Here is a 22,559-nt window from a genome sequence, read left to right on the forward strand (position 1 = left end):
GAAACGACTCAAGATGCGAAGAGAGACCCAGCGAATAGCTGCCGAAATTTTCCTTTTACATGATGTCCTCAAACTACACATGGCTGTGGCATGCCTGGTGTTGTCGCACGCTGCGGCGAGGTCACTCGCGAGTTTTGCTTCATTGGAAAATGTTCCCGGAGAAAAAAAAAATTGAGAAACCCAACCCTCTGGCAAATGCGGGATTTTTTTCACAGCTTTTTGTATGGTAAGTCAGCGTCCTGTCTGTGCTCGGTCGGGTTCAAGTTTTACACATGCGTCAGAACTGCATTGTATGCTGGAGTTAATAGTGAAGATAAATTCACTTTTTATTCATGGAATACTTTTATGAGTATGAGCTGGGCATTTGTATTCGTTCATCCTAACAATAACATAAATAACAAGATCAAATTGAAAATATTAAAATGGCTTTACTATGGTAAGAACGGTCATGTTCGACGGTCTCGGACATACGCGGCCGGCCTCGAGGTTACGAACGGTGCGCAATGAACTTGGAGCGTTGTAAAAGGTATGAGATAATGAGAGTTTTTATTATTATTATTATTATTATTATTATTATTATTATACTCATTTCAGTGCATTATTCTGTACCCCCAATTTACTCATCTCTACACTCAGTTTTTGCAGAGATGGGAGTAAATCAAACAGAGCAATAAAATAAAAATTAGGGCTACATTTAGGAAGTTGATTTGAACTCCTAAAGAGTAATTTTAACACTTCCAGAGTTCAGTGGTGTCCAGAGTATGTGTTGTTTTTTTACAGTTAATAATCTAGTAGGATTAAATCTGCACATATCATTTTGATCCGTTTTTGCACCTGCACTTCTCCACTGAGTCAATCAGTGTAATTTCTTCCTCCTCGCTTATGTGTGGAAAACACTGATGTTCAAACTAGTTACTTTACGTTCATACAGCAGGGCTTGATGTCCAATTCGGATTTTCTTTCTTTTGAATCTGATTTTTTTATGTACTCGTTTACATAAAATGAGATAAAAGTGATGTGACACCCATGCATCCAATGACGCGCCCCAAAAACAGACGACGGTGTTTACGGGAGTAAATGATGTAGTGATCTATTTATCTTCTCATATTGCCATTGTAGTGAGGCAAGAGGAGGTAGAAATAATTTGGGGAGATGGGGTGATTTTCTTCGATCTCTTCATTTTATGGAGACTTCTACGAATGACGTATTACCAGAAATGTCCAATTAATGCTTCATGTTTCAAATGAGTGAACTATTAAGACAACAACAGCAGATTCACGGACAATGTCAGTAGTGTCCCGAGAACTCTCTCCCCAGTCCACGTGGAGGCTTTTGGTTACTAAAAAAAATTAAAAACTGCAATTGCATTCAGTCTTCTTGGGATTGATTGGAGCTGTGCCGAATAACTGCAAATCTGCACTCAGCCCACACCGATCGTGCATTTCTTTTATTTTCCCTCTCTCTTCTCACTTTTTGGGTTGGAAAACAACCCCGCCGTGCAATTCCACCAGGTAAGTGTGACTTGACTGATGTTCAAAAAATGCTGTGTTTGCAAGACTGTTGAAATTTCAAGATGCTTGTCATTTTAGTTCGCTTTTTATTTTATTTTATTTGGCAAGCAGATGCAGTAAACATATTAGGACATCTTAAGACTGGCTAAGTGCACCTCCGGGGCTCACACACAAAATTCTTGAATCATGGGTAAAGGGAGCAATATTGTAAAGTTTGATAAATATCTGGCGCTCCCATTTTTGTGTCTAGTCTTCTATATGCCACTTGTTTATTTTAATGCACTGCACAATGTTGGCTGTGGATGTGACATAAAGTCGTTGACTGGACTGACCTTTGCACCCACGACTGAGTGATACGCCAGAGCGTGTCAGTTCCGCCTGCTTCCTTAAATGACATAGAGACGTTGGATATGTCAGATTCGTTTATTTACTTTCCACCTGTATTGATGCTGAAAAACTGTGAGAAAGACTCAGATTTGTCAAAATCCAACCAAGAAAATGCTATGTTTTATTGAGGAGGCGCCGAGCCAAGTTGGCTGTCAACGTTGCTGCGTCACTCTCAATCCCTGTGTTTGCGCTAGACGTTAAAAACAATCCACAAAGTCTGACAGTTATAGCATATTCTGTGTCTTGACTTTGAGCTGTAAAAAAAAAAAAAAAAAGAAAAGAAATATAAGACTGACTGCAGACAAATGCTAAACAGGCCCCGCCCATTGTGAAACTACAGCGGAACGTAACGACGCTATACGTTATGCTGATGGACCACGTTCAATCAACACAATATTTTGTTCCTACAAAGTTGTGACATCATTATCTTTAATTCTCCCTGGTTAAACCACTGCCATGTCGTTGCTGCCTCTGATTTCTTTCCTTATAAGAACCTAAAATTTTCATCAATGAATCATCTTATCTCAACCACTGTTGACTTTATCAGTTTCTAGTTATGTCATTGTCTTTTTCAGTTGGAGTATGAAATGCTCTCATTTTTATTTTGCAATCAGCAAAGCTCTCTAAGAATGAACCTATTGCTTTCATTTTGGTTTTATTTGCTTTCGAGAGAATGACCACCTATTGCTTTTGTTTTTTTTAAGCATTGTAAGAAAAATATTACCTCATGTAAAAAAAATCCTAACCAAGTAATAACTTATGAAAATAAACTGCTTGATTTCATATGTGTAGATAATGGCAGAACATTACATTGTGTTTTTCCTGAATGCTCCTTCTTGGTATTAAGGTCAGAGCAGGTCATGCCACATTACTGACCCAGTTACCAAATAACTGTTTGCTCAATTTTGGCACTCAGTCTATCCTGTGGTTAGCAATTCTCAGCATGGTCGCACCTGAAGCAAAGAAGCGTTAAATCCCACACTCAAACATTAAAAAGGAAGGCTCTCAATTGGTGTGCCCAAATTAAGATCCACTGATCAGTTGTGACGGTTGTTCAGTCACAGCCGCTCAACAATTCTACACATCATGCTATGCCTATTGGTGGACCTCTGTTCTCTTCTAAGAAACTACTTTTGGGGATCTGGATGTAAATTAAAAAAAAAAACTCTTTAAATCAACCTCTTCTGATGATCATGTTTATTTTTCAGTTGGGTGAGTCCTTTGCTGCACCTCGGACACAAGCAACGACTAAAGGAGCGTGACCTCTTCACAATTCTTCCTGAAGATGAATCGGAAGTACTGGGACAAGACCTGCAGAGGTACCTTTCTTCTTTGCGCCATTTCATTTGATTCATAGTGTGAATTCAACCCAAAAAGTCAATGCAGTTGAGACATGAGTGACCCAATTTAGGAATTGCTTAACAATTTTAATCTTTAAAAAACAATTTGATTCACGTTACGTCCTCAAAATATAGCCCTCGTCATTTTGTTTGGATTTGTAGAGGTCTGCCAGATGGCCGAAAATGACGTCAGTGTTTCAAAGTGACTTTCAGTTGTTAGTCTGCCAGTGACACAGTGCTAATGCAAATGTATTTGTCGTCTTATTCTATATTTAGATATCGATTCCATGCAACTTGTAAGTCAAGGTACCATCGTACTGAAATCCTGTTGTAGAGTTGTGCTTTTGCTAATTATTCCCCACAACTATGTTTTGAGTATCAAATCCAGGTCCATAATGGACAAACCCAGCAACAGTTTGGCTTTAGCCACGGGTGCTTCAACTCAACCAGCAGGTCAAAGAGTTCCAACTGGTGGTTGAGTAGAAGCACCTGTGGCTAAAGCCAAACTCTGGCAATTTTTTTTTTTCTGGACCTGAATTTGATACTTCTGCTATAAAGTCTTCAATTTTTGGTATGTGCTGGTTTATTTTCACAATTTTGCAACTCTCTCTGTGACTGACCCCACTTTGCTGTGTTCCAATATAATTTATGCTTGTGCAAACCCAATGTTTTCCCATGTCTTGCAGGTTCTGGGATCTTGAAGTTAAAAAGGCTACAAAACAACTTCGCAAGCCCAAATTGGCCAAAGTCCTTATTAAGTGCTACGGGAAGTCCTACGCCATCGCAGGAATCTTTGCCTTTTCCTTGGTATGCACTGATTGGCTTTATGACAGAATGAGGTGACTCAATGAGGAATCCTAATTTATTCATTTTATGTATTATGACTGAAACATGTAATTAGGTAACAAAAAAAATAGAGTCACATCTTTCTCTCAACTGGAAAAGATATCCCTTAAACAGAGGAAGAAGTTTCAGGCTACGTAAAACAATGTTCTGACATCACTCCCCTCAGTGATGGTCTCATTTCATTTTGGGTTGGGCAATAACTTGTAAGTTAATTTCAATGTCGGCTTCATGGATGCGAAACAGGTAATAATGGCACAATCATTTGGAACCTGTTTAGGATTTGGGCAAGTAGAGTTCAGTAGAGTTCTTCACTTTCTTACTTCGACCACAAAATTTCCCCTCACTGATCTCTTTGTCAAGATTTGACTTGAATCTTGAACTACAAGTATTGTTGTACATGTTGTTAATGTTCAAGGAGATAGTGTGGGTTTGATTTGTAGCCAGCTCTCCAATATCCAGCCGCTGCTGTTCCTAAATGTGGATTAAAAAAAAAAAGTGAGTTGCTTGAAAAATAAAAAAATTAAAACTGCGCGAAAGACATCATACAAGCTGAACGTCACAACAACTGAAAAGTCCCTCATTGACTTCTAAGCCATCCGTAATATCAGCAGGCGTCCGTCTTCGAGAGCCTATTCGATAATGTCAAATTTAAATTGGCAGACCAGGCACATATTTGCTGCTTCCAGTCCAATGAGCATTGAGGTACATGACATAATGGCATCCTGCTGATTTCACTTTTAGGAATACAACACACGAGAGCTCTTTGCTGTGCCCTACCAAAAAATAAGCGAGTGACTGTAGCAAATATTAACACCAGTCTTTTTCTTTTACAGGAGGCCATTAAAGTCATCCAGCCACTTCTTCTTGGTAGAATAATAATGTTCTTTGAGAATTATAATGCAGAGGACCAGAGCAGTCTTTGCATGGCCTACATCTGCGCGGGTGCCATGTGTCTCTCCACCTTTGGTTTGACTATCCTCCAGCATCTCTACTACTATTTTGTCCAAAGAACCGGAATGAAGATGAGAGTGGCCTTGTGTCACGTAATATACTGCAAGGTCAGTAACGATGAGGCAGACCTTTTTTTGTTTTGTTTTTCGATGACTGTCACTATTTAATGCAAGATAATACAGTAGTGAAGTATTTGTTTTTACTTCCCGGCACTGATGAAATGTCTTTGCACCTCTCCTCAGGCTCTTCGTCTCAGCAGTCAAGCAATGGGACAAACTACCACGGGCCAAATTGTAAACCTCCTTTCAAATGACATCAACCGTTTCGATGAGGTCAGGTGTGCTGCAACATTTCGAGTACCTTTTCGCATGATTTGCGATATTCTGAAGCATTGCTTGATTATAAACTGTTGCTGGATTGGTGAAGGCAATTCCAATGTGCATGGCTCCTCTCGGCACCGTAGTGAACGAGGGAGAGAGAGACGGAGGGAGAGACAGAGAGAGGGGGAGAGAGACAGAAAGAGAGAGAGAGAGAGTCCCCCATCTTCCCACCACTTGCCCTGACGGCAGGATGTCATCCCCGTGGGTAGACCAAGCACACCTCCCAGCGTGGAGTCTCCCATGAGATGACACTGGAGGAAGACAAAATAAGATTTAAAAAAAAAAAAAAAGAAATTGGGGGAGAAGCTATAAAATCTTATAGAATAAAAATAATAAATAAATAAGTAGGCCTCTATAGAACACAATAAATAGATAAATGAAGAAATAAGTGACTCTAAATGCGACTTTTTTTGTCACGTTGCGTGAATACCGAGTGCATATCTGGGAGCGAGCAGATCACGCGCTTGTACTGAGGCAGCACAGAAACCGCTTGTGCTGCAGTGTGCTTCGTACAGGAGTTGCATGACAGAATGATTCATGGTGCAAAAACTGTGCACAGCCAAACGCTGCTCTGGAAATATTTGCAAAGCTTGACTTTGGCTGAACTTTTCAGAAACCTTGACCTTTTTTTTAATAAAAACTAAATCTCAGAAGACTTGTGGATTACAAGACAAACAGTAAAAACAATATGAAATTTAAAATATGTGTAGACAAGGCCAATCGCACACCCATTCATATCTGCAAAACCTCATGGCTTAGCCCAAAAAAGGTCTGCTTAGGTTAATACTAAGAAACAATTCAAATTCCCACGGATGGCCTAACAAGTAGCATCTGTGTACATTTTCTATACTCCTCATTAGGTAATGGGTTGTCTTATATTAGTTAAATATGTAATTACTTTATTCTGAATGAAGTACAAAATTACAACTTTTTTTTGACATGTGTGATGGATGTCGTCATATTTCTTTCATAACTATGACAGTTTGCGTCAATCTCTTCAAGATTAAATATTGAAAGCACTTCCCTGTCTGCAGCGCATCTAAGGGTGGGTGGGCGTCATGGTCACTGATTGAATTCAATTCACATCTCAAGGCACCGTTCTACTGAAAAAAAATGCAGATTGGTTAAAAATGTGTGATCCTTTGGCCTATAATTAATTCTATGTATGATATCTGCTATCGTGTTACCCTGAAGCAGTACAGTATGTTCGGTATGCTATTGCCATGCGTGTTTAAACCTGGTCGTTATAGCCTTCAAGCATTGCATGGTTTCATTGCATGCTTGTCATTTTTGTATAGATTACGCTCAATCTGCACTACTTGTGGGTGGGACCGCTACAAGCAGTTGTGGTCATCACTTTCCTCTGGTACGAGATTGGTCCCTCATGTCTCGCTGGGGTGGCTGTCCTCCTTCTCATGTTGCCTGTGCAAACATGGTTTGGAAAGCTTTTTGGAATCTTCAGGTGAGTAGGTTTACATTTAGATTGGATTTAGAATGCATATCAATTCATAGTTCTTGCCTCCTTTCAATGGTGCTGCTCTTTCTGATGAAAAAATAGGTGAATATTCTTAAATTGTCTGTCTGCACGTGTTGCTCCCCCGTTTGTGTTCAATTAGAAATTCAAATTTGCTGCAACAGTGATGTTATTTGTTACCCCGTCTTTGACATTTTGTATTTTTTTCATTAATAGTACAATAAATAGACTTTGTTTAAAAATGAGGTTTTAAACGCATCTAAATTATCTTTGTGTTTAGTTTGAGTGTCGACTTCACCTGGTAGTGGCGATAAACAACTTAAATCCTCTTTTTCTGATAATTGTTCACTATTTGCTCAACAGCTGCTTGTTGTGAAGTGAGTTGAGTTTCCTGCCACCATACCAAACTCATATCAAAATACAAATGGCAGAATGTACATATCGTGAAAGAACATGTAAATAGGGCCAGTAAAGTAGCACTGTATTTTCCCCAAAGACAGTAAGTTCCACCCTGAACTTGTGTAATTTCCTAGTTTACTCCAATAAATTGCAATTAACTCATGTAATTTACCTTGGAAATTTTCTAACATAAAAAAAAAAATCCAACCCTGCATGGTAGAACTAACTAAATGTAATGCCCAGACCATGTCCTGAAATGCTGCAAAAATATGTCCTCCAAAAAAAATGCTGTTCTTTTTTTCTTTTTTTTTTTGCAGGAGCAAAACAGCGGTCCTAACCGACAGTCGAATCCGCATCATGAACGAAGTGGTGTCTGGCATCCGAATCATCAAGATGTATGCTTGGGAAGCCCCCTTCTCAGCTCTCGTCACAGAGTCCAGAAGGTAAACACAAGAGAGCTCTTTGTAATATTTGTAAATAATCAGCGCAGGGATACTTCCTGTGACAGAAAGTGATTGCCTACCGCTTGCCTACCTCAACTGAAAACAATGACAAAAACTTGCTTTTGGGGTTGAACGGCCACAAAGGTTTTTTTTTTTTTTTGCTTGGTGCATTTTTCTTTCTTGGTTCTCCAATTGTGTCTCTATTGGTGTGGTGACCCTAAAATAATGAGGTCAAAAATGTAAGAGTCAGCCTTTCTTTTTTTTTCTTCAGGCTATTAGTTCCCATGAGGCCTCACATACAAGCTTTGGAATTTGTTTGTTTAATGCAATTTAATGACCGTCTCTCATTAGATTTGGCATGATTTCCAGTTTGTTGATGTTGGAAAATATTCAGGGTTGAACAAGTAGCTGACTACAACCATATCTCTAGGACAATGGTCTGATCTCTAGCCTAGCTCTCAAGCGAGACCTTGAATCCAGGTCCACATATCAGCCACCATGTAATTCCTACTCTGTCAAGGTCTCATCGAAGTAAGTGGGTTTAAATGCTGAATGAGTCATGAGGTATGGTCAACGAGTCCTGCTGATGTCATGCTAGTCAATGCCAAGTTTTATACTAATAGTGAAGCGAATCAGCGTCGATTTTCTGCCACTTAGACTCAAATGACAAACTAAAAAAAAAAAAACCTCAAGCAACACTACTGGGCACATTTTGCTGTACAATGTTGTGACATCTAATGCAAGATCGGAAAGTTAGTTTTTCATAATACCAGATATTGATGCTGTCAGAGAGTTATTCATCCAACATAAAGTTTACTGTTATTAACTACGACTAGATGAGTTTTTTTATTTTTTATTAACCGTTAGGGCTTTTCTATTCAGATAGTGAACGCAACACGAGAGACCCAGTGTGCTGGTCGCAAGCTGTTGATTGCAACTTCCCGTTGAGGTTTACTCTTAAAAAAATGTAAAACAAAAATAATTAATTCCACTTGAAAATGTATCAGAATACTTTTCAAATGGTCTTTTATTGGAGAAATGCACACCTCTAATACAGGTCTACATATCATACATTTCATGATCAAATGAATGAATATCTAGCCGACTGAGTCAAAAATGCTTTGATACATTAGCGGATTTATGCGTGCCAGCCAGTGAGTGTTAACCAGTAATAATCTTCTTGGCTGTGTACTTTGTTCCATAATAGCGTACTCTTTTGTTCTGGTGCTTTGTCAACCGGTGTTTAGACTTGAAAGGGGATTTGGAATATTTGAACTGATCTGGTTTGCCTCCGATAAATGATGCACGTGCTATCTATTTCTTCCCTGCACGTTGCAGATTGCACCTCGGACTTCCGCCCTTTGAGATAGTGCGCCTTTTCATGAGCTCTCTGCACAGTCACAAAAATTTCACTGTTGGTGTGCCCACACTGAAAGATAACATTCTCACACTCGCTTTTGAGTATGAAATAAATTGCACGTGGGGTCAATACCGAAAGGCAAGCGTTCACATCCAAATATTTTGCCACGTGTATATGCAACCCTCAACGGGTTCATGTGTATCGAATTGATAAATTGATGACCATGTTTTGTCATCACAAACATTTCAATTCACAAAAACAGACTTTTTTGGAAAGTTGTATTCTTTCTCACTATCTTTATTCATCCATATTTTTCACTCTGGTAAAAAAAAAAAAATCAGCTTCAAACGTGTGTTTGTTCTTATCTTCAGAAAGGAAATAAACCAGATCATGAAGAGCTCCTACCTGCGAGGACTCAATATGGCGTCGTTCTTCGCCAGCAGTAAGATTGTGGTGTTTGTCACCTTCATGATGTACGTGCTGCTGGGCAACGGCATCAGCGCCAGCCGAGTCTTCGTCACTGTTTCCCTGTACGGAACCATCAAGCTCACCGTAACGCTGTTCTTCCCGCTGGCTGTGGAAAAACTGTCTGAGACCATTGTCAGTATTCACAGGATCAAGGTAACAATCTCGTCATCACAATACATTGTCGACCTTTCCTTGAAAAAATGTTTATGTCACAGTGACCGTGTACACACCGCGTTACCACTGAACATAAGTAGATTTTTTTTAACGTTCTGTACTTAACTCAAATAATATTTCTGACGACATTTTACTTTTACTCTGCATTTGAAAACAGATTTCTGTACTTTCTACTCCTTATCGTGTAGAAATAGACTTGTCACTTTTCAGCTTTTGGGGCTGATGATGCATTGAAAGAAAGAAAGAAAGAAAGAAAGAAAGAAAGAAAGAAAGAAAGAAAGAAAGAAAGAAAGAAAGAAAGAAAGAAAGAAAGAAAGAAAGAAAGAAAGAAAGAAAGAAAGAAAGAAAGAAAGAAAGAAAGAAAGAAAGAAAGAAAGAAAGAAAGAAAGGGGGAAGAAATACAGTTGAGCCCATACTTTTTTTTGTTTTGAGAACATCAATTCAGTTGTATTTAACTTTTATAGGAACAATGTGCATTTGCCAGTACTCGATATGTGTTCAAGTATTTTGGATGTTATAATCGCTGAGAGAAAGTGAAACAGTTGCAGTATTTTATGCTGTATATAATCTGTCAAACTTGTTATTGTAGCATGTGCAAAAGGATCATTCTTGTTTATAACTCACCTAGAATTTTCTCCTGCTGGATGAAATGAACAGACGGAAGTTGACACTGGAGGAAAAGAACCCAAACACCGTCGAGATGACCAAGTTGACATGCTACTGGGATAAGGTCAGATCATTCAACAGTGAAACCTTTAGGACACGTCAAACGATTTAAAATTCAACTCAAATCGTTTGACCACCGTCATGCATGATGTCATTTTATCATGAGAATCGAGATCAGTGAGCATAAATGGATTATCTCCATAATGCTTTCTCTCTGGCTTATTGTGAATTCATACTTCATACTTTCAGTTTTATTTTTTTAAATCCCCTTGCGACAAGAAAGGTACAAATGAACATCTGTCAAACGTTTGCGACATTGAATAAAACCTGACGAGAAGGCAGCAATCACAACCTTCACAAACACAAATGTTTACCAAGGATACAGGCGTTCAGCAAAAAAAAAAAAAAAAGTCCAAATATTTTCATATTCCACCAAAAACATCACTTCATCAATATTTAAGAATACGTGTATTAATACATGTGACTATAATGTGTGAACTTGTGAAACTTTGTTACGTCTTCTGCTAACCATTCGAGGAAATTTCTTGGAATGCTCATCTGAAGTATTAGGTAGTACTCTTTAACCCGTTAAGTCTTCTGCTAACCTCTCGAAAAAATTCCTTGAAATGCTCATCTGAAGTATTGGGTAGTTCTCTTTAACCAAAGGTGGCCTCTCTGGTGCTACGGGTCAAAGAAGACAAACTATAGTTAAGTGAATCATTTACAAGTTGTCGGGTTGTTCTGTACATCCACTGTTTCTGGCTTTGTTCCATCACACGCAGTCACATGCAACGGTCTCTCAGTTCAGTGGCCAAGGAGCCGCTCCCGCTCTTACTATAGCCACATTAGTGGTATTTTTTTTTCAGCGTATGATGGTGCATTGTCAATCGTCGAGAGACTGTTCGAAAGTCCACAAGAACAACAATTTGGGGGTCTGATTTGAATTGAATTATCGATTTTCTTAATAACAATAATAATAATAATATACTGATCTGGACAGACTAAAGAATTAACAGAGTGTTGAAAGAAAACAGTCCCCTCCCATGTGGAGATACCAGAAAGAGCAAGACATATTTTTCTCAGAAATCTGATTACCCAAGCACATTATAATCTTGACACACTTTTTGTTTTTGAAGTGCAAACAGCTTGCATTTGCTCAGATTTAACTGTCTGTTGCTAATAGGCTACTTGGTTGAAATCTGTTATGGCCATAAAAGGTGTCTTGTGTTCTCGCCCTTTCCATCTGAGGTCAAGGCGAGATTGTGGTTATCATGTTTGTAGGACAGTGTTAGAAGATTTCCATTGCACGATGACCAAGTTACAAAATGACCATATGGTAGTTAAAAATTGTTTTGTACCTTTACAACAGTCTCCAATATACGTACATGTAGCAACACAAATGTCCTGTAGCAACTTTCACTTTGCTTTCACTTCAAGCATGCTCGTAATCCTGCCTGTACTTGAACAGTCTTCCTGGTACAGTTCATCCCAATATTTTGGCTTTCCTGGCACGGAGCATTTAAAAAATCTTCACAATAATATGCGTTCCAAAAGAGCCCTGAGCAACTTAGTGATAGATTCAATAAGTGGATTCTTATGCTTCATTCAAAAGCAAGCCTTACCAGAATGACAACTTTACCCATTTGTATATCATAATCTAGACTTCACCTTCACTATGAATATGTTCAAGCCATGAAGTGATATTAATCAGGCTTGAAGCTGTCAAGAAAAAAAGATTTGCACCTTCGGAACCATGTTGTGTTTTAAAAAATATATACATTATAAATGTCAAATTTTTCCCATTACAGTATTAACAGTCAAATATATCAGGCCAATAAAGACTGCCCATATTTATTATTGTATCGCATGTATGTAAAATGTATGTAAAGTTAGTGAAGTCTAGAAACATTATTTCGGCTGTCTTGATGAAAATCCTTCAACATTACTGTTCAAATGCACTTCCATGAAAGTATTGAAAAAAATGGTTGTCATTTTAATTGTCAGCGTCTGTAACGAATGAAGTAATAATGGTACACTGCTGATAGTGCTCTTTGCCATTATTAATTCTTTACAAGCGTTATGTAAAAAGTGTAGATCCACGTGACGAACTCGAGACCTGCCACGCATTCATTTATCACTGCAGTCGTTTGAGCCTGCGTGTATACATTGGAACTTGTGCGGATTAGAAAATAAATCAATTGAATTCAAATTTGTTCTCCTAATTTTTGTTTGTAGTCATTAAAGCTCTACCATTGCATACTCATTTCATCTATAATGAATGTTCGCACACATTTAATCAAAACTATATGTAATTCTTTTCAGCTTCTGGATTCACCGTCTCTGCAGAACATCTCCCTCACGGTAGAGTCACATCAGCTCCTGGCTGTGATCGGACCAGTGGGGTCTGGGAAGGTGAGCTTAAAGCTTGTTCAATAATTGTCAGCGGGACTCTGTGTGTGTGTGTGTGTGTGTGTGTGTTCCACAGAGCTACGTTTTTAACCAATAGATGCATCTCAAACAACCAAACACAGCATTTAAAAAGTTACGCTAATGTCCATTTGATTCATCTATACCGCCAGTCTTCACTGCTAAGTGCCATCTTGGGCGAGTTGTCCCACGACATCGGAACCATGACGGTGAGAGGTCGATTGAGCTACGCATCCCAACAGCCTTGGGTTTTCCCGGGGACCATTCGCAGTAACATCCTGTTCGGGAGAACCTTGGATCCCATAAAGTATGAGCGCGTGCTGAAGGCCTGCGCACTAAAGAAGGTGAGTCGGCATTAGAAGGGCTGAGGTTTTTTTTTTTTCCTCAGATAATTTTACTGATATACTTCTGTCAAAGCGACAGTTTTAACAAATGTGAGGAAAAAAGTAATTGATTTGAAAATGGAAAACACCCCTTCCATTTTAAAAACAACATAATGAATGCTAAAATAAGTTCAGTACTTTCTCAGTTTGGTTAAAGATCTTCATTGGAACAAAACAGACTCTTCCTCATCTGGGACTTTCTTTATATAGCATAAACGATACCTGATTTGCTCTTTAATTGTCAAACACTTTTTTTTGTCGTTATGAAGCGATTGAATATTTGTATCAATATAGTTTAGATTGCAGTTCATTGTGAATTCATTTTGATTCTATTTCTTTAAAACATCACGTCCATGGCCTCACACTGCAGATTGTGTTGTGTTCATTGTATCGGAGCGCAGGACCTGCAGCTGCTCCCGGATGGAGACCTGAGCCTAATTGGAGACAAGGGAGGCACCCTCAGCGGTGGCCAGAAGGCTCGCATCAATCTGGCCAGGTGGGAAGATGTTGTGCATTTGCTTTCATACTAGTTGTGTTCACGTGTATGTGTTCTCAGAGCGGTGTATGAGGAAGCAGATATCTACCTATTAGATGATCCTCTGAGTGCTGTGGATGCCGAAGTTGGAAAATATCTCTTTGAAGCGTGAGTGTGCATCATACATTATGGGTTACTCAAAAATTGGAGCACAATTTAAAAGCGTCATAAGGAAGGAGTGAAATAGGGCTCGACCGATTCATTGTAACCAAGGGAATCGGGTCATTATAGTCCTTCAAGCATCGACCAGAATCATCGGTCAAATGGATGATGATTGCCATTTTTTTTTTTTTTTTTTTTTACTTTTATGTTGTCTAACCATTTACAGCACTTTGTTAACATTTCTTTCAAAGACCTTTTGAAATGTGAGTGGTTTTGTCACAATTCATTAGGTGCATCTGTGGTCTGCTGAAAAACAAGTGTCGCATCCTGGTTACTCACCAGCTTCACAATCTGTGGACAGTTGATCAAATAGTGGTGATCAAAGAGGTTGGTATCACAATTTTGACTGTCATGGTTGATTCAGGATTCAATGAAAATGTATTGCACGTACACACTGACTGATTTTGCTTCTTCTTGATGTACTTTAAGGGTCGTATCACGGCCAAGGGAACCTACAGCGAGTTGCAGAGCTCCGGCCTTGATGTCGGCATGCTGCTCAAAACCCGGGAAGAGCAAGAGTTTCCATATCTGTCAGCCAACTGTGACAAGGAGTCACTCTCGAGCAGGAGGACAAATCACTCCAACAGTTCACTCTACGCGCACAGCACCCTCCTGCCACCGGAGGGCAGTGCCCCTGACCTGCTTCCTGTAAGTAGCAGAAGTCCATATATTGCATATTTGCAGATTTTCTTTAAGTTTGGAATTAAGGAGGTTAAGACATTTGGCTTCAAAAAGTGGGCAGTCAAAAAAGCTGTTGGTAACTTTCTCCATTGTTTCAATGTGACTGTGTTGCCTGTGCAAAGCGGTGTAGGATTGTTTACGGACAAGAGCAAAGAGAAGCTGATCACCTCCTGAAAAATGGCAAAAACAATTCTGTTTTCAAGTCCCTACTTAAAAAGTTGATGACAGTGCTCGTATTATTTTGTTTGTGCTGGCGTCCGTGCTATTTAAAGTAGTATTCTAGCTAATCCTGTTGCCTCATGCAAAGAATTTTTTTGTTTGCAGTTAATTCAAATCCTTTGTTGATTGACTTTTTTTTTTTTTACAGGTTGAGAATGCACATGCTGCTGAAGAGGAGTCTCGTGCTGAAGGAAATGTCAGGCGGGATGTTTATGTCAAGTACTTTACCGCCCATTGTCACCCTCTGATCTTATTGGCTATTCTGGTGCTCAGTGTCATCGCTGAGGTGAGTCAGAACTTGTTTGGTCGTACAAAAGATACAGTCAATAAAATTCAATTCAATTGAATGTATTGTTGCACAAGTAATATACTGTACACATTGTTGTTGCTCTCAGGCTGCATACATTCTGCAGGACTGGTGGCTGGTCTTCTGGTAAGTCAGTGTGGCCTGGCACCTACACACACACACATTAAATCTCGTATGTTACCTTGTGCTGATATTGTTGTCGACAGGGCCAAAGATGGGCTCAATAACACCGACATAGTTGGGACTGTTGCAAAAAGCACCAATGAAAGTGGCTTACACCAAGACAACATTCTGCCATTTTATCTCGGCATTTATTCTGGTGAGTTCAAAAGTTCTTGCTTTGTCTTTTTGTCCGGAATACTGTCTCCAATTTGACATGTTTTGCAAGTTTGTAGATTAATTGTTCCCAGTAATTTGATTCCTAGGAATCGTTTGTCTGCACTCTTAAGTTTGGCTGTATTTCACAGGAGAAGATAATAACGGCAGCTACTTGCAACACTTGTCAATCATTTTGAGAATGTGGAAATAGAGCTGTGTGATGTCAAAACGTCTGCTGCAAGATTTGACTATCACTAGTATATTTATCTTGATGTGCGAATGATGAGCCGAGAGTAACACAACCTTGGTCATCATTCTGTCTTGGTCAGGTTTGACTGCAGCCGCCGTGATTTTGGGTTATGCCAGGAGCTTAGTGATCTTCCACGGGTTAGTGAGATCCACTCAGACGTTGCACAACCGCATGTTCAAGGCTGTCCTCCGCACCCCAGTTCGCTTCTTTGACGTCAACCCCATAGGTGAGAATTGGAAATGTAAGCGGGTCACATGTGGCCTGTTGACAGTTCATCTAAGACTTGGAATGATGATGGCGCTGTTTCAGCTCTGAGCTGATCCAAACGTTTGCTTGTTTTCCCTGCATGCTAGGAAGAATCCTCAACCGCTTTTCCAAAGATATCAGCCAGATGGACTCCATGTTACCACTCACCTTTGTTGACTTTTATCAAGTGAGGAATCATCTGGTTAGACTAGTGTTTCCCAACCTTTACTGAGCCATATGTTTTAATATAAGACGCTCACGGCACACCACCAAGTATAGCAGATGAAATCTTGAAACGCTTTTTATGAAAGAATGTCCCACTCTGCGTGAACTATACATCGCTGGCATGGATAGATCAGGTGCATCATTAAAAGGCAAAAGATGATAATAATAATGCCGGCCAATAATTTTTTGCGATTTAAAAAGAAAAAAAAAAAATTTACCAAGTAAACCTTTCCAGATTGTTTGTGCTGATTTTCAAATGGCCCATCTCTAGTACATCCATTTTGTAACATAATATAATGCTAAAAATATAAATAAATAAAGCTAAAGAAAATTTTTAATCAGCATAAAAAATGTCTCCAAGATCACAAAGACACCTGTGTACTAATTTGTGAGGCACAGTGGTTGGGAATTACTTGTCTTAGGCTGAGGTCAAAAATATTGATGTAGTAGTTTGATGAAAGGGGGAAAAAAAACTTTCCTTTTGTAGCTTTTTTTGCAGAACCTGGGTGTTCTGGCTGTGGCAGCTTCCATCATCCCTCTCCTCCTGATCTCCCTTGCCCCCCTGCTCTTCACCTTCCTCTACCTGCGCCGTTACTATCTTTCCACGTCACGGGATATCAAACGTCTGGAGTCCACAAGTACGTCAAGGCTTTAAAGCGGTTTGTGAACCGTGCCGGTTCCGTGACATGCTCTGTCTTCCCATGCAGCACGCAGTCCAGTCTTCTCCCATCTTTCATCATCCCTCCAGGGTCTGTGCAGCATTCGAGCACTGGGAGGAGAGGAGAGGTTGACAAAAGCCTTTGACTCACACCAGGACCGACACTCAGGTTTTTCTCTTGCATGCTGGTTTTTCTTGCATGATACGTACATTGTGTTTTCAATGAAGTGTTGTCGTTGATTGCAGAAGCCTGGTTTCTCTTCCTCATGACCTCCCGCTGGTTTGCCCTGCGACTGGACAGCATTTGCTCCGTCTTCATCACCATAGCAACGTTTGGGTGCATTTTACTCCGAGATGGTGAGCATGTTGAAACATTGTGTTCTCTGGTCAGTGTTAAGCGTTGAGTACAGTGGTGCTTTGAGATCCGAATCACCCTCTTGTTTTGATTTGACTTGAGAGCAAAATATTTGAGATCCGAGCCCTGTGTGGTGACAGTGAATTGCAACTGACTTAACAACAAAAGTAGTTTGGCAAATAGTCAAGCATTATTCCAAAAAAGTCTTCAAGCTGTTAACTGCTGCTCCAAGTTGAGGTTTACGCTCAAACGAAACATAAAACAAAAAGAATTGCGCATTGCATATTTAAAGCATCCACGTTCCTTTGCCCAAAAAGTCTGCTTATCTTAATGCTAAAAAAACAATGCAAAATCACACAGACAAACAAATTGCATCAATTTTTTTATAACATTAAAAATGCAGTGTCAAATGTGTAAACTAATAGAATGCAACAACGCTTCCATTTTGACGCACATGCTCTACCCTCAGAGAGCCCATACTTTGCAAGCCATACCACCCATTTATGCAGCTCAAGTGCCTTCAAAATGTCATCACAAAGTTGCTCAATTTGATCTCCTTTGAGTATCTGTAGCATAAAGATGGTAGAGAGACTTGTCAGCCTCCTGTAAGGTGAGGCGTGCTCATCAGGGATTGCAAGACCTACCTATGAAAAAGCATATTACTGAAATGAATAGTGGACTTTTAAAATCTATCAATCTTGAACAATCAAAAATTCCTACGCAAGCAACAGACATTTGAACACAAACAGTGCAGCAGCACATGGACAGACAACATAACAGTACTCACAGCCAACTAGTGGAACGCAACTATAATATGACAGCAACTTACTGAGTCACTTACAGTAGTTGTGTTTATGGCTGAGTGATTGTATTTGACTGCCCCCGGTGGTCATCAGACACACCAAGAGAAGCCGTAATGAATTCATCATCTTGCTATTCTATTTAATTACAATATGTTTATTGCTCTACTTTGCTATAAATTATCAATTTTTATTACAGTGATTGGATTCATGGCATTTCAGCTCATTTCACTGGCAAAAAGAGCATTTAACATATTGTTTTGAGATCCAAGTGTGGTTATGAATTAAAGTGATAACTCAAAGCACCACTTATAGCTATTGAACGTTGTGATTGAGTCACTATGGTGTCATGTACTTATACATTGGTCATAGTTTAAGCCAAGTTTGAATCGAGTCGCTTGACAACCTCGTCGAGTTGAGTCGAAATCCAAAAATCGGTGGGTCAAGTCATGTGACTCTAGTCCCCCATCACTGTTGTGATGTAACAAATAAATATATTCTGTCATTGCTAATTCTGTTTGTATTCATTGATTTTTGTCTCAGGCTTGGAGGCCGGCGAAGTGGGCCTTGTGCTGACATACGCTGTGACGCTGGTTGGAAACTTCCAGTGGACCGTGAGGCAAAGTGCAGAGTTAGAGAACATGGTATATGCTACCCACCATGCAACTACATTGTCCTCATACGATCAATGCAAATGATTAACCATCAAATGCCAATTGTCCTCAGATGACATCAGTAGAGAGGGTGGTGGAGTACACTGAGTTAAAGAGTGAAGCCCCCTGGGTAACCCGCACGCGGCCTCCTCTGGATTGGCCCAGCCGAGGCCAGGTTACCTTTGACCGGGTGCATTTATCGTATAGCGTCGACAGCCCTCTTATCCTCAAGGACATCAACGCCATCTTCTGCCCTAACGAGAAGGTGAGACAAATCTTCCAAAGTGTCAATTCCACTGAGAAGCCAAGAGGAAAGGTTACCCTGTCAATGTTCCATTGGTCAGGTGGGCGTTGTGGGTCGGACAGGAGCCGGGAAAAGCTCTTTGGTGGCGGCGCTCTTTCGCCTAGCGGAGCCGCAAGGGAACATCTACATTGATGGCGTGTTGACCTCTGAGTTGGGCTTGCATGACTTGCGACAGAAGATGTCCATCATACCTCAGGTAGTTGACAGAAGGCACCTGACGTGCAAATATATCTATATTTTCAGTAAAAATCAACCTTTTCATGATGAGCTTGCATTGACACGATATCAAAATTGTAATGGTGTCATTTTTTTGTGGTCTTTGTAAACCAGGACCCGGTACTTTTTACTGATACTGTGAGGAAGAACCTGGATCCTTTTAACCAGCATACAGATGGTGACCTGTGGAAGGCTCTGGAGCAGGCAAATATCCATCTTGTCCTCCGTAGATGCTGACTGTCTTTCATATAAACACACTCACCTTGTCTGACCATCTCCCGGCATCACCGACAGGTCCAGCTAAAGTGCATGGTGGAAGAGCTTCCCACAAAGTTGGAGACGGTTCTGGCTGAGTGTGGCTACAACTTCAGCGTAGGTCAGAGGCAGCTGGTGTGCCTGGCCAGAGCCATCCTGAGGAAAAACCGTATTCTCGTCATTGACGAGGCCACCGCCAATGTGGACCCCAGGTGCCGGAGAGGAACCGGTTGCGGCTACCCAAATCACATTAGGAAATAAAAACTTCAAATAATTACATGAAAAATAAAATAAAAACATCACTGATTTCATGATAGATAATGAAGTTGACTCTCACCTGGTCATTAAAAATGAGGTAAACATTTAAATGCAGCAATTTGGGGTTAAAAAAAAAAAAAAAGATGTTTTCGTGAACACTTGATGACTGTAAGTCAAAGTGTTTTGTAACTTAATTGAAGTAGATTAAAAAAAAAACTTTCATACTTAATTTTTTTATTTTTGCATCAACCCAACACCTAAACATTTACATACTGTAGAATAATTCTGATATTGTTTATTGTTATGCAGATGAATCTGATGCTTATGTTTGTTATCATTGTTGCAGGACCGACGAGCTGATCCAACTAACTATCCGACGAGAGTTCAAAGACTGCACCGTATTCACCATCGCTCACCGACTCAACACCATCATCGACAGCGATCGCATCTTGGTGAGCATCCAACTAATCAGTCCAGACGCACTTCTTGCTACGTCGTCGTAGCTAATCAATCGGAGCGCGAGATGACCACCCCCGCGTTTCCGTCTTGCAGGTGCTGGATGAGGGTAGAATACAAGAATTGGATCGCCCTTTTCAACTTCTTCAGAACAAAGATGGTGCTCTGTACAGGTTGGTCCAGCAGTTGGGCCCAGCTGAGGCTGAAGCTTTGTTGGAGGCAGCTAAACAGGTGAGGTGAGATGCACCATGTGATACATCTGGAGAACCATTTTGTTCTAAACACTATGTGTGGCTCACATGCAGGCAACAAAGACAACCTGACTGGGCAAAGCAATCACTCAAAATTGCTGATGCAAACAGTCACAGCAGAAACACTGAATGAAGTTTCTTGGGGTTTAAAGACATTCAAGAGGGGATCTTTAAAATCCAGAGGGTCTTTTTTTTTTGTGTGTGTGAAAATGTTTGAAAAAATCACTTTGGGGTCAATTTCTCTGTTTTATGACTTAGCTTGTTCCGAGGTTTGAACAAATAGCACTCTATCTCAATAAATGGAACAGATGTTTAAAGGACAATCACAACAGCAAGAAATAATAATCATTAGCTCTTAAATTGTGTTAAACAAATCTTGTTTGATACATGCTGATTGATCGATTGTATCTCAAGTGCATAAAACTTGGTACACTGGTTTAGCTTGCACTTGTACTTCAAATGAAGACAAGCCTTGCTGTCAAGCTCTACATTTTTCTTTACAATCTGCAACATGTAAGAGCTGTCCATGACTTGGACTACTGAGAATCTACACTGAAATATCACCTTGAACCTTCGGAAGGACACCCAGTGTGAAAAATGTCAGGGAACCTTGCAGACAAGAAACCACAGATGAGATGCGAACCGAACAGACTAATATCTTACCTTACGAGTCTTCAAATCCTCCACAAAGCAGTGAATAAACGTCACAGTTGGCACACTTACAATAACTGAGGTGGTCAACCAGAAGAGATGCTACTCCAACAAGAAGCATGAAAACTTCCAGCAGTAGCAACAATCACAGTCCCAGAACAAGATGACTTCCTTGCAGTAAACCAAAGAAATGACGCATAAAGAACATTTCTATTGCTTGGATTAATGGCACAGAGCTGATTACCCAAATGTATTGCAACCAAATATTTGATACCGTCCATACCTTTGAGGAAAGGCTGATGATGGAGATTTGACTCCCACTCCATCCCAAGTCAGTGAGTTTCTTCCACCGGAACTACCCTGGCACTTTATTGTTTACAAACCTTCTGTTGGTCAAACCATTAACTTCCGCATCTCCTTTTTTTTCCTTTTTTTTTTTTTTGTGTGGGGGGTATTAAATAGGTGTCAGATTTTGAAATGCCCAAAGTTTTGATGAATCTCTTTGAAACCAACCTCCATTTCAAAACTGACCAATTGCTTAATTGTCGTTCATGTCAACTCAATGCATTGATGGCGACTGGTATCGATGACTGACTGTTGCTGGGGGGGGGGGGTAGCATTCCTCCCTGCAGTAGCATCAACACACATAGTTTGAGGTTAGCGGCCCATAGACTTTAAGGCAGATTTGATAGCCACGCACTTCACCACAGCACATACGTAGTCGTCAACCACGCCAGGAAATTTGCAGACAGTCCCTCATCTGACAAAAATCCAACATCGTGTGGACTGTAGCCGCCATACGGAAAACAAATATTGACAGTGATATTTAAAAAAAAAAAAAAAAAAAAACACTCCACAAATATTAACATAGTATACAATGACCTATTTCTAAGAATGCTGTGATTATCTCAGAGGACTTAACTGAGTCGATTGCGATCTCTGCTGTACACTGTTTTTGTTTTGTGTTTTTAAAATTTATGGTGATGCATTTTATAAATCAAACATTTCTTGTTTTCACGACTTGCTTTTATTTTGTGATTTTCTTCATGAGCTATTTTTTAATTTGAATGTTTTCATTCACTTCATTTCATTATGTCAGGATTTTGTGTTGATTTTCACATTTTCACTTGTTCATAATCACTCTTCCTTTACCTCTGTAAAGCACTTTGGATCTGCTTTGTTGTGTATTAATGGTGCTATACAAATAAAGTTGCCTTGTATCAAAATCATAAACATTTTTTTTATCTTTGTCATACATATGTATGGACAAGTATGAAATGGAGAATTTTATTTTGAACGTTTGGGAATTTGCGTAACGTGAACAGTTCCCTGAGAAGTTCTGAATTACTGGAATATTTTGAAGTCAGAATAATTTAAATGGGTCAAAATATGTGGAAGGAGAAGGAAATACTATATTTGCTGAGTGTAAGAAGTGAATCGATGGAGAAATATGGAAGGAGTTGGTAAAGGTAAGTTGATGTTGGAATGGTTTGAATTGGTCAAGAAATATGGAAGGAGGAAGAGAAAAGGAAAATGCAATGTAGGTCTTA

At 39.8% G+C, this 22,559-nt stretch overlaps 1 protein-coding gene across 1 annotated transcript; it reads left to right on the forward strand.

Annotated features, from left to right (window-relative positions):
- Positions 1-88: 88 nt before the first annotated feature.
- LOC147062174 (ATP-binding cassette sub-family C member 4-like) lies at positions 89-22,242 on the forward strand. Its single transcript, XM_085908288.1, has 31 exons — positions 89-226; positions 3,107-3,217; positions 3,925-4,045; positions 4,918-5,142; positions 5,278-5,367; positions 6,714-6,877; positions 7,606-7,731; positions 9,463-9,712; positions 10,362-10,463; positions 12,722-12,811; positions 12,979-13,170; positions 13,611-13,705; positions 13,766-13,852; positions 14,137-14,233; positions 14,336-14,554; positions 14,955-15,092; positions 15,202-15,239; positions 15,320-15,432; positions 15,761-15,907; positions 16,035-16,114; positions 16,640-16,790; positions 16,860-16,979; positions 17,057-17,167; positions 18,509-18,609; positions 18,692-18,883; positions 18,963-19,118; positions 19,253-19,342; positions 19,433-19,605; positions 19,998-20,103; positions 20,204-20,338; positions 20,413-22,242. The coding sequence occupies exons 1-31, from the start codon at positions 150-152 to the stop codon at positions 20,428-20,430; spliced, it is 3,915 nt and encodes a 1,304-aa protein (XP_085764414.1). The 5' UTR covers positions 89-149; the 3' UTR covers positions 20,431-22,242.
- Positions 22,243-22,559: the final 317 nt, after the last annotated feature.

Source organism: Syngnathus leptorhynchus, chromosome 1, assembly GCF_054491065.1.
Source record: "Syngnathus leptorhynchus isolate UIUO chromosome 1, UIUO_Slep, whole genome shotgun sequence".
In the NCBI taxonomy this organism is placed as follows: Eukaryota; Metazoa; Chordata; class Actinopteri; order Syngnathiformes; family Syngnathidae; genus Syngnathus; species Syngnathus leptorhynchus.

Excerpts from the sequence above, each read along its gene's own strand:
- LOC147062174 (XM_085908288.1), top strand. The coding sequence starts at position 150 with ATGTTCCCGGAGAAAAAAAAAATTGAGAAACCCAACCCTCTGGCAAAT. Across the intron at positions 13,853-14,136 it reads GGAAAATATCTCTTTGAAGC|GTGCATCTGTGGTCTGCTGA; the intron begins GTGAGTGTGCAT and ends ACAATTCATTAG. Across the intron at positions 15,433-15,760 it reads TTATCTCGGCATTTATTCTG|GTTTGACTGCAGCCGCCGTG; the intron begins GTGAGTTCAAAA and ends TGTCTTGGTCAG.